Source organism: Alosa sapidissima, chromosome 7 (genome assembly GCF_018492685.1).
Source record: "Alosa sapidissima isolate fAloSap1 chromosome 7, fAloSap1.pri, whole genome shotgun sequence".
Taxonomy (NCBI): Eukaryota; Metazoa; Chordata; class Actinopteri; order Clupeiformes; family Clupeidae; genus Alosa; species Alosa sapidissima.
The window spans coordinates 37884493-37897352 of NC_055963.1; the positions used below are offsets into that span (position 1 = coordinate 37884493).

At 40.2% G+C, this 12860-nt stretch overlaps 1 protein-coding gene across 2 annotated transcripts in view; it reads right to left on the bottom strand.

Annotated features, from left to right (window-relative positions):
• brpf1 (bromodomain and PHD finger containing, 1) overlaps window positions 1–12860 on the bottom strand; it is a 104077-nt gene that overhangs the window by 58346 nt on the left and 32871 nt on the right. For both annotated transcript variants that reach the window (XM_042098202.1, XM_042098203.1), the window contains 3 exons: window positions 5246–5772; window positions 2582–2753; window positions 1310–1444 (listed from right to left, as the gene is read on the bottom strand). In XM_042098202.1, the coding sequence (XP_041954136.1) occupies window positions 1310–1444; window positions 2582–2753; window positions 5246–5772 (834 nt within the window). The remainder of the gene's footprint in view (window positions 1–1309; window positions 1445–2581; window positions 2754–5245; window positions 5773–12860) is intronic.

Consider the following 12860-nt stretch of genomic DNA (forward strand, 5'->3'; position numbering starts at 1 on the left):
TTTAATTATGGTTTCCACCTGTCTCTTGTTTTACCTTGTTCATTGTCCACCTGTGCCCTGTTACCCCTGTGTATTTAAACCCTCTGTCTCCCCTCAGTCTTAGTCGTTTATTAGTCTATGTGGGTTGTGTTTAGAATAAAGATTATTGCAGTTCAAAGATTCCCTTGCCTTGCCATACTTTGCCCTGCGTTTGGCTCAAGCCCTTGCAACCGTGACAGGTTCAGTGAGTAGGCCTATTGTGTAGGCTAATATAGCCTACTGTTGAAGTAGGTCTAATCTTTTTTTTTAGCTAGATGGTCCGTGCGTTTCTTTTTTATTGGTTAGTTAAGTGGTCCTTTGTCTGAAAAAGTTTGAGAAACACTGTCGTAGACCCAAGTATTAATGTTTTACTCCGCCACACTAGATGGCGATGTGCGCCCACACGCAACACATTCCCCTAACTCTCCATCATCAGTGTAACTAGTTAAATAGTTGACATTACTTGCTGAACATTTTCGTATGGATATTCTGGGGGATGTTAATTTGTATATGTATGAGAAAAGCTTCAACTTCTGGGTATGTAGCATTGTGGCATAAAGCTTAGTTAGCTGGCAGAAATCTCCAGTGTTCTTGTTCTATGAAGTTTCGTGTTGCAAAAGCTGCTGCACATGAACTCGTTCGGACTATTTTGAAAACGTAAGAGCTAGATATTCTGTATTCTCATTTTGTAGACGAAAATGAAGATAGATTTTATCTTAGTTTTTATGTCATGCAAAATATTTTAGTCTCGTCTTTTTTCGTCAACAATAATGCATCTTAAGATAGTCTTAGTCAGTGTTTCAGGACATTAGTGCAGTCTCGTCTTAGTCATAAAAAAAAAGGTCGTTGCCGAACATATTTCCTCTCGTCTGACGAAGTTAACACTAGGGGGGATGAGGGGGGGCACTGTGACGCGGTCGGTGCCGGGGGAGCCGACGCTTATTAACAGACTCAAAATGTCATTACAAGTGCTTAGCAACATGAACAGGGTCCTTACATGACACCACTGTGTATGGTCAACTTAGAAATTGTGAAGAAACATATAAATCCAGTGTTTGTACAAGCAGTCACATAGCTCTGTGTCTTTAAATTCAATCTCATGCCTTTTCCCATTTCCACGGAGACCAAACATGAAGTTTGAACATGAAAACGATGATTGAGCATTGAATTGGTTAGATATTAATATTAATGACAATGTAACAACATGGAAAAGGTCCAAATGAGAGCTACAGCAGGCACAGCACAAACGTAACTTAAAAATAAGAATAACTTGTTAATGCATGCTTCTTACCGTTTCTCTCTTTAGCTTCTCTCGCTTGCGAATCAGTTCTACAAGTAGTCTGGCTCTCTCCAGGTCATGTCTTAATCTCTGCCAAGCCTTGAGCTGTTCCTTCAGAGCTGCATGTTTGTCTTCACTATCTAGTCTCTGTGGACGCATGAAAACATGTTAACAAGCCAATAAAATGGACTGGATCCAGACCACATAAACACACTTGAGCTGCTTTCAGACATGACGTCCGGACAATCCCCTGATAATTGGGCCTGGATCTCACACGGAGTGTTCAAACAGGACCCTCACACATGGACATGGCCCTGGTAGGTCTTGTTCATGAGTAAATAGTCTGGGTAGTTTAGGTGAGGAGGTTGACGTACTATAGGCTACTGTCGGGGTATGGTGCACAATATAGGTATACGTATTTCCGCATCGGCCCCACTTGCCCAAAGATGCACTTGCTAGAAGATCCCGGTGATTGAAGATTGCCCTTTTCTTTCTCGTTATCGTCCTAACAGTGTTTCCTCTACGTTCTTGTTGGGATGGCGGCCCGCCACGGCAAAATTAATGCCTCCACGGTGTTATTATTATTACCTAGGTCCAAATTCAGCTATAGGTTCCATCAATGGGTTATATGTTCTATCATGGGTTAATTCTTGGGGGAAATTCTCCCATCTAGTGGTGAAATGTCATACACTATTTCATGCAGGAGGAATAATAACATTATTCGACATACTGTACAAGACACTTCTTCTATTTCCGTACGAAGAGTCAGAGATCATCAGGTGATTCAACATTAGGGGTTTCCCTGCAGCCATGAGCACAACTCGGTCATTCGGTAACTGACCGACAAACGCTAAAGGCAGAGCTAGAATTTCAGGTATGTCCCTCCTTAACTAATGTGCTCTAAAGATGGAGGCCGAAACATGGCTGCCACCATACAGACAACTCGTATGTATTCTGAATGCCAGATTCTACGCTTACGAGAATACTTTGATTTGTTGGTGGAAGGAATTACACATGAATGAGCACATATTTTTTTAAAGAAAAAATGGGGTTTTGCTAAGAATCGACCCAAAAAATTACACAATGTAGCTTTAAGAAAGATATTCTAGTTTTTGTTAATTAATTGTCAATGTATTGATATTGTAATTTGTACCTTCTGATATTTAGTCTGCCCCCACTGCTAAAAACAAATCTAGAGGAAACACTGTCCTCCTACTAGCTGATTAATGATAATCAAACTTGTGTACAATGTGTACAAACAAGCAAATAAACAGAACCACTTACAATTGCAGGAAGCACTTGTTCATTGGTGCGCTGAGACTGAAAGTGTGTCTGAAGCCTACGCAAGAGTGGCACTCCATTTCGACTCTGCCTCTTCAGGGTCCAGTAACTGTGCAACCGTTGCATGAACTGACTCTTCCTGGGCACAGTCAAATTACCGGTAATTTTACTCAACCTGTCAAAATTAAATGAGATATTTGAATTTAGTGTGTGTGTACCAGTTAATGTATTTTAAGTTGCACATCTTCATCATCTGAGATAGAACATTTTAAAAGGACATACATTTCAGGAATGGGATGTCATTGCATCCTTTATGAATTTTTATTTGATGAAATGCATATTTGGATGTGAGTTTAACCTAGCAACCAGCATAGCAACCACCACAACTAACCTAGCAACAGCCTAGCAACCACCTCATATACCCTAGCAACAGCCTAGCAACCATGTCAAATACCCAGGCAACAGCCTAGCAACCATTTACACAGTTACAACCTAGCAACCAATATAGCAACCAATGAGTTTAACCTAGCAACCAGCATAGCAACCACCACAACTAACCTAGCAACAGCCTAGCAACCATGTAAAATACCCTAGCAACAGCCTAGCAACCACTTCCACAGTTACAACCTAGCAATCAATGGGTTTAACCTAGCAACCAGCATAGCAACCACCACAACTAACCTAGCAACAGCCTAGCAACCACCTCAAGTACCCTAGCAACAGCCTAGCAACCATGTCAAATACCCTAGCAACAGCCTAGCAACCACTTACACAGTTACAACCTAGCAATCAACATGGCAACCAATGAGTTTAACCTAGCAACCAGCATAGCAACCATCACAACTAACCTAGCAACATACTAGCAACCACATCAAGTACCCTAGCAACAGCATAGCAACCACCATAACTACCCTAGCAACAGCCTAGCAACCACCCCAAGTACCCTAGCAACAGCCTAGCAACCATGTCAAATACCCTAGCAACCACCACAATGTCAACCTAGCAACCACCATAGCAACCAACAGGATTACCCAAGCAACCACCATAGCAACCACTCAATTTGGCATAACAATCAACATATGTACCCTAGCAACACTATTGCAACTATATCTGCATTATTTGTTTTCACTCTGTATGATATGTTACATAGTATTTTTTGCATTTTCATGCACTGTATTTCCTTCAGGAAATGCTTTTCTAGTTCTTCTTCTAATGCAGATAATGCAGCTTCAACCGTTTAATGTAGAAACTTCATTCAAACTATGTTACGTAGGTCTTAATTAGGACATGTGGGCTTTGTATTTTTCATCTTTGTAACTTTTATACTTTTTAAACTACTAATTAAAAACTATTAAAATTTCCCCATTGACTTAACATTGGCCTTTATGACATCAGGAACAATGTTTATTGTCAGTCCATTCTGGCTGGAACTGAAACTGCGTTTCTTTTTTGACAGAGACATCGCTAACATTAGGCTACTGCTGCCAACGCGTGAATTCCTGTGTAGGTTATGGGTGCGTACATAAATTGCCATTCCGAGCACAATCTGAATTCTTTTTAACTGTTATTCTATTTTCAGTGTCAGATTGAATTTACGAACCAAAATAACCTCGTAAGCAAACTGTGACAAATTATTTTAGAAAAACAAAACTTGCTTTGCTATGTACAGTAGGGGAAATCAAACAGTTCCCATGTCAGTGTTGGGACTATGGAGATGTAATAATGTAAGATATGCTGATACCTTCTTCACTTTAAGCAGAGACTTTCTAATGAGACACAGAAGTTAAAGAATCTCCCAAAGAAATGTATGGGTTTAGTTTGTAACGCAAACACGGCTGTCGTCTACACATATTCCGCCCCTTCCTCCGCCAAAAGTTGACATGGTACCAATCATGTGTTATGATCTCACAGCTGGAGCGAGGTTGGTGTCGTGAAGCCTTGCACATGCACAGTTCTGCCCAAAACATTGGTCTATCATTGTGCAACCAGATTGATCACTGGTGATGGCTATGGTTTAAAAGTGGTTTAAAAGTAGTCACCTTTACCAGAGAGTTGTGATAAAAATGGATATTTATCTATAGAGCAAAAGCTGGAAACTTACCATCTCACATTTCAATGATGCTTGACTGAAATTTTAGTCCCTCTGATCTGATCAAATGACCAGGGACCAAAATTGCAGTCAAGCAAATCTGTTATACTCAAAATCCCACAAATAAATCATACAAAAAAAACAATGACTATCTGAGGCTCTAAGTCCCACATGGGAAAGCCAACCTTTTGCTTAAATGCCCCAACTGGAATAATCTTCAACAAACTGTAAACATCAATTTTGTTCTTTCCTATGGACAATTCAAAACTGTAATCTCTAATTCTTCATTCATCAACAATGTATTATGCATTTTTATGTTTTATATTGTTTTGATAAATCTATATTTTATATTAACATTTAAGTGATTTCAATCTCAGCATCATTGAAAATGAGAGCTACTCTCTTTGAATTTCCCAGAAATCCAAAAGAAAAAAAGAAGAAATAATACAGCATATTACATAAAATATTACATAGAGTGTAGCGTAATGTAAACAAATGGCACCTGCCATCAATTTGACAATAGGCACTAATGCTCACGAGATTGTGTGTGAGATGGTTTACAGTGTAAGGATAAGCACCTGTGTGGAGGGATGCATGGAACTGACACCACCGGTGCAGCTGCTCGCTTCTCCGCCAGAATTTTCCTTGCTCTTTTCATCTTCAGTCTCGACTTGGCCTTTGCTCTCTTTGCCCGCTCAGAGCTCCACCCACCTTTACCTTCCTCCTCTCCAGTTACAATGAGTTCATCATCTTCATCCCCCTCTCCTCCTTCGCTGTTGGATGATCCAAGGCTCCCAGTACCCAAATTTCCTCCTACTGGCCTGGCTGTACCAGGCGGTGTATGAATATCACAATATGCTGTCTTTCGGACACTGAAAGAGGTTCCATTAGCTCCCGTCTCCCGCACTGGCTCCATCTTCATGTAAAGACCTGCCTGCTGGGCACATGTCACGTGAAAGGCAGTGTAACAGTTGGCTTTGTGGCATTGAATGCATGCACCAGAACCACGCTGTTTGCAAATGTAGCAGGTAAGCTTCCAGCGTGCAGGTGGGATATGCTCGATGCTGTCTATGGGCTCCAGAAAGACTGTGTTGGCAAAGCATACCTATAACAGACAGATGAAAATGTTTATGTAACCTCTACAAAAGTCATAACTTCAGAGGATTCATAACAATGCATACACTTTATTCAGGGTACCTCCAGGATCCTCCAACTTAAATTCAAGACTTTTTAAGACCTCTTTAACACGACTTTGAATTTAAATTTAATACCAACTTTTTGTACCCATTCGCACCGATTTTTTTTTTCCTTCTATAGGCCAAACTGAACAGGTTACAACCAGGATAGCCTACTTCAGTGGCACTGTATGTATGTACATTTAAGAACAAAATGATTATTATAAACGATTATTTTTTAAACGATTAATCTAGCGATTATTTTTTCGATGCATCGATTAATCTAACGATTCATTTTTTCAGTCTGATTCGATTTCGATTCGATTATCTCCACATTACGGGTTTGTGAGGGAATCCTAATAACGCAGTTAAAAGGCTGCTGATGCGTGGATGCAATTCATAACGTAGTTACCTAGTTCAAATAACGGTTCGTACTTCTCCTTGGGACAAGCACTTTTTGAGTCTTGGTAAATACTTTTCTGTTTACATCGTGATTTTGCAAACATCAGAGTCAATAAAATGAGCCCTGCATGAGTAACGAAATTGACAAGCAGCTGTAAGTAAGCATGCTAAACTTGACATCCAAACAGTGTTCTAACGTTAGATTTGAGATACTGCTTGATTGCATAACTTAACTTAGTTTAGTCTCTTCAATGTACTATGTTGTGATAAGATCTTAGCAGAGTTAACTTTAATGCAGCCGTTTTGAACAAATTTGCGCAGCATGGTCACAATGCTAAGCGGATTTAATAGCAATTTAGCCTGTTCTATGCAGTGCTTCTATGTAGCAACAACAATCCTTCAACAATCGTGAATATTTTGTTAAATGCACATGTTTACTAATCATAATAATCGTAAAGTAAAATCGTAATTATTCTTCAGACAATTATCTTACCACCAAAATCGCTTCTCGTGACATCCCTATTTCATTGTAAATCAAATTAATTTGTTTCTCCTTTTTACAAATGTAGGCTATGTGTCTTCATACAGATTAATTTAAAACATGTTGCAAAGATACTGCATCAATCCGTAGTGTATTTAATTATGCTACTAGGCTATTTGCTTTGTCTTGTAGCACCGCCACATAATTTATATAGGATTCACTAATAAACCTGGTCAGACAATAATTAGTAACCAGGTGATAAGTGTTTTCCACATTGTTCGTTTTCCTGTCTGTTTTCTTTGGTTTATATGGGGTGGGGGTCTGCCAAACCCGTCAACTGATTGTCTAACCCGTCAGATGACGCACTTATCAGCTGGCTGTCATACCCGTCAGCTGATTGTCTAATGCAGCTGACGTACCTATCAGTTGGCTGTCAAACCAGTCAGCTGATTGTCTAACGCGTCAGCTGACGCACCTATCAGAGGATGCGGGAACTTTTGAATGACTTTAAATGGGGTACGAGAAGAGGAAAGAAGGGTGCAAAATGCTCGGGGAGTCTAGGCGAGACCTGAGATATCGGCCGACTGGAACATAAAGCTAATTGTGTAAATAGCTAAAAGCCACACCGTTTTAACGGACGACAAAGGACCTAATGCGATCGTTGCCGCGTTGGAAACCGGTAAGGCTGATCTATTTTTGGGTTGCTGAGGTTGTGTAGCGGACACAACGTGCTTTTCTTTTCTTGAGTTGTACTTAAAGCCTGTGGTGCAGGTTTTTTTTTTTTGTCTTTTCTGGCAATTTTCTAGTTGGTAATAAACATTTAAACAATTATCCATTGTATTTAATGTTGTATAGCATCACAAAAAAGAAATATAATAAGGAAAAGTAGGTGATATTTTAGCAGTTAGCAACAGGTTTGCGATGATTCTTATTTCTCCCACAATGCATTCCATGACGTCACATGAGGTACTCGTTTCGGGACGACAGAGGAAAGGCTGCCTTGATACCATTGAGAGAGACGACGATTAGTGAGAGTAGCAGCTAGTGAGAGAGTAACAGTGTCAGGTATATAAGTAAATATAAAGATAGAGATAGCCTAGATAGATAGATATATAGAGGTAGATATAGATATATAGAGGTAGATCTAGATAGTAGTGAGAGATAGCATAGCATAACATAACATAGATAGCTGATGGAGAGAGGGAGAGAGTAGATCTCTAAATAAATAGATAAAATGGTTTACTACTGTGTTTGTGCCGGGTGCAAGAACTCCAGCAAAACTGGACTTAGGGTCCATTGCTTCCCCAAGGACAAAGGGATCTTCCGAAGCTAGGTGCAATTTTTGATGAGCAGATTTTTCAGCTAGCTCTGTCACCGCCTTCTCGAGAATATGCAGCGCGCATTTCAAGGAGGAGGATTACCACTCAGGGGATGCCAAGATGGTCTCACTTGGTTTAAAGAGTGAGAGGATGGCGAAGTTAATTCCTACCGCTTTGCCGTCTGTGCATGCAAACCTCTCTGCCTGCCCTGTCCCGAGGTCCAGAGACACCGTCTGCCGCAAGCGAGATATTGCCACGGTAAGCATCATGCTAATGTTCAAAAGCTGCACGTTAGCTAGTTCTGTGTGTATTTTGCATACCGTGTTCCCTTTGACACAGCCTCCACTACAATCATGATCAGTCTGACATTAGAGGATATTTCGTGATTCACGAATATGAGCCAAAACAAAATTGCCCTGAAGTAAATGTCCATATCGTCATGAAAGCATCATGGCTAGCGTTGGGATCAGTGGTGGTGATCATCAAGCAGCTTTCACAACTAAACAGTGTGTTTGCGTTTTATGTTAGACTGCTATGGTTCTCTTTCACAATAATTTGGCCATGACCGTGTCACCAGGGCTGTAGTGGAGGCTAACGCAAGTAAACACAGTTTACCCACCTCTGACATTTCAGAAACAGAATTTATCCACTTCTCACTTCAGAGTTTAGCTACCTCCCAATACAGTAAATGCACACACCACATGCACTTTAGACATTTATTACCACTAGCAGGGGCGCCGGAACAAGTTTCAAAGTGCAGGGGCCAGATAACCCCCCCACCCACCCAAAAAAAAAAAAAAAAAAACGCCTGCGCTGTATTTTGCGCTGTATTTGTTTCTTGCGCAAACAAAATGTGTGCGTTCGTAATAGCCTGCGTAATTCTGCTTCATAAAGTTGAACAAACACATGCGGTCATTTTACAGATAAATATAAATAGCCTATGCAGTTTATGGGGTACTAGGCCAACTTGGAGTGAACTTACACACGAGAGATTCTTTCTCTGGGCTAATCACATTACAGATCCTACAGTGTGCGAGCAAAGATATTCAGAATTCAGGGAGGGCGACAAGAATATTGGCAAAAAAACAAAACTCATCGGAGAAGGCTATTACCTTACTACTGAGCGGAAAACAGTGCACAACTAACTAGCTAATGACTAGTCTGATCATCTGATGTCAATCACACCACAAATTGATTCCAAAAAAATATTAGGGTGTTACAAGCTAGGACTGCCACTGTTTTCAGTGTGAAGAGCATCTAGTAGACTATTAATGACAGAAGGAACGCAACTCGCAAGCGCACTTCACTCAAAGCAGTTCAATGTTTTGCAAGTTGTGTGCATGTCACCATTTAACTTTTATGAAGGAGTGTGTGCGAGCTGGGCAACAACACTTCCACAAAGCAATTCGAACTTGCACAATTTTTGGAAGTGAACTAGGAAGAGCCGTGTTCATTAACTTTTGAAGGGAGATTAGCTATCTGTAAGAAATGCCTGGTAGGCCTACAGCGCAACTTGGTTTGGACTTGATGCTACCTAATTAATAGTAATTAATTAAATAATAAATAAAAGGGGATGATATATATAATGTCCATAGAAACATTTCAACGCAGTAACGTAAAAGTAGCCTAATGTAAGTTGTTAATCCTCAGAGAGAGTAAATAAGTAATGCAATAAACAACGAGTAGCCACCTGCAGGCCCAATGGCTATAGACGCTAATAATTTCAGATATAGACCACATACGCATTTGCCAGGGGTTCAGCCCCGCATATAATTTCAAAAGTGGACAGACAAAGTCTATGCTATTTGAAATTAAACAAAACATACCGTATTGGAATGCGGTTCATGACGCTGCTTATCAAAGTAGACGCAGCAGGTCTCTTTCAAAATGTCCTGTTACAATTGCAGCTGCTTCCGATTATGTTGAATATTTAGAAAGTACCTTACATGACGGCATTTGTGAGCTTCTGGTAGTAACTTACTAATTAACTAAAGCAACTTGAGTGACTTGAGTGATATCACTAAAGCAACTTGAGTGACTCGAGTGATATGGCTATAGCAACTTGAGACTTGAGTGATATCACACAAGGCGCACAGAAGTGAATTAAATGAAATAGGTTAACATGCTTTATTTGAACATTGCAATACCCACCCAACAAACCCAGAGACGGCTTAGTAGATGTTTCGGATAGATGACAGCACCTTGTAACCGATTAATAGCCCAATTCTCAGTTGTGCAATAAAAGCAGTAGGCTATCATCATAGCAGTATCATCATATCATTGATAATCGTTCACATTTTACTATACGCTAATGACAACCACTGCCCCTCAGCTGGAATTGCAGAGGAGTCTCAAGTACAGGGAGACAGAACGTGAATGACTTGAGTATGAACTTTTTGAAAAGGGAAAAAAAGATGAAGACAATGAGTAAAGGGCGAGGCTAGAGTTGGCGGAATTGCGTCTTATTGCTGTAAAGGAGAACGCGAGAATGACTGCCGCTGACCCACGTAGACTCACAAGTAAGAAACATAATTCAGCCTTAAACTGCATTAAGATGTCCACACGAAATGCAGCCTCCTTTTTGTCATAAGTTCGCATCAGCAAATGTGGTTTGGGAAACGGGGACACAGAAAATAAAAATAAATAGGTTAACCTGGTCTATTTGAACATTGCTGGTAATTTTAAGTGATGTCATAAACCTTGCGAAAGCTTGGTAGCTTAGGCTGTATGTTTCGGGTATATCACGTTGCGCATAATATTAATTGAATCTCATGTCGCTAGGCTAAATGTGGTTATCTAACAGATTCATAACTTCAATAATTGCTCACAATTAATATAGGCTAATGGCAACCACTGCCCCTGGAAAATAAACGAACAGTAGACCTAGGCCGCAGATATATTGAAAATTTGAAGCCATCCCGAGGTGACAGCTGGAGCTGTTGGAGTCTCCGTTGCACAGGAGGACATCACGCTTAACTCAGGAACTTTACAATACAATCAATCATACCAGACCAGAATAAATGTTACTGGATTTGGCTACATTTCAAATCCATCCCTCCACAAATGTTGCATTGATTGAGAATGAACGTCTCAGAATTGAGCGCTGTCTGCTCCCTGGGGGTGTTGCCTGGGCACTCTGCTGGTGTTTTGCTCATCGGTTTTGGCTGTCTGCTCCCTGGAGGTGTTGCCTGGGCGCTCTGCTGGTGTTTTGCTCATCGTTTTGACCCATGCATGGACAGAAAGTTTAAGGTATTTCAACAGTGACGCTGCACAAATAGCTTTAGGCTATATTAGATGCGGGCTACTACCGCTATAATGGTTCACACCTCTCTCCGTTTTTTCCGGAGTTTTTTTTTTTCGTGGATGATTTTGTATTAAAAGATATTTTGAGTCAAAAGTGAGGGGGCCATTGGCCACTGTGCCATTGGCCACTGTGCTTCCGGCGCCTATGACCACTAGTATTGATGTTATTTAACAGTAACCTTCAACATCATCAAATATGTTCTGAATGTCTTTCATGTATTTTTTTGAATACATCGAGTATTGCATATCAGGGTCCACTGTACTGTAATCTTTTTTTCTCTTGTGTACCCTCTTCGCTGACCTTTTTTATATTTGTTTTCAAAAGATGTTGACAGACGCCTCACAGCAGGAGACCATGGACAGTGTGATACTGGGGATCAGCCCTTGCCCACCTCCACTTCTGATGCTGGGACACAGGTGTACCAGGCTGGCTTTAGTCTGTTGGTTTGTGATGTCATCACATTTGAGTGTTATACTGTATTGGTCATGTGTGTTTCATTCAAGTTTCTTTTTTTACATATCTAGGTCTGTGTATCTTTCTTTCTGTCCCCTTCATCTCATTTGGTGGTGGTTTCCTGCATGCTGCATGTTTTGTTTTGTCTTTGTGTGCTGTTGCTTTGTTTTATACAATGTTGATACAACATTTTCACCGGAGAAAGAGGTAGCCTGAAAGCTTAGAAATAAACACTTGGGGTTCACAGGTGGGTCAAACTACATAGCTAGCATAATATGCCTTCTATTTCTAGATCTTCTAAACTAAGTTTAGGGTACTTATCTGAGCCAACGACATAATCACGGTCACTAGATATAAAGAAAACGTTGACTTTCACTCGACAGTAAAAAAAGTTGTTATTGTAGGCCTACCCACTGCTATTCATAGACTAGCTCCAGTTTTTTTTAAGTATATTATTTTGGGCTTTTTGCCTTTATTTGTATAGGACAGTGAATAGTGAGACAGTAAGTAAGTGGGAGAGAGAGATGGGGTGGGACAGGGATATGACCGCAGGTCGGATTCCTTCTTATCTCTGCTTCCACCCATAGACTGTAAAAAATAGCTTCCACCACGTCTACCTCGTATGACGTCATCGCCGAATTGCGTAAAAAATAACCGTTACTAACCAAAAACTACAAAAACTGGACTTTATCACGATTTTTGACCCACGGTTCGATACGAACCTCAATTTTTATTTATTTTATTTATTTTAGACATTTTATTAAATAACATTTTAACAGCCTACCGTAGAACACCAGAGGATTACAATATAATATATAGTATAATATATCTGTACTATTTTATATCCTGATATAAAACGATTTTACTGAATGTCTGATATTTATGACAGCACACTTTATGCAGATTAGCCTATGGCCTAGGCCTACTATTTTTATTACAAATCTACCTCTTTAATTCAGCTGTCTGGTTGAAGCCTGGACATATTGTAAACAAAGTACAGTTGGCTAGCTTATCATAGTCTACTGATTGGTCGGTTCAGTTTCCCCATGTGTGTTTAAG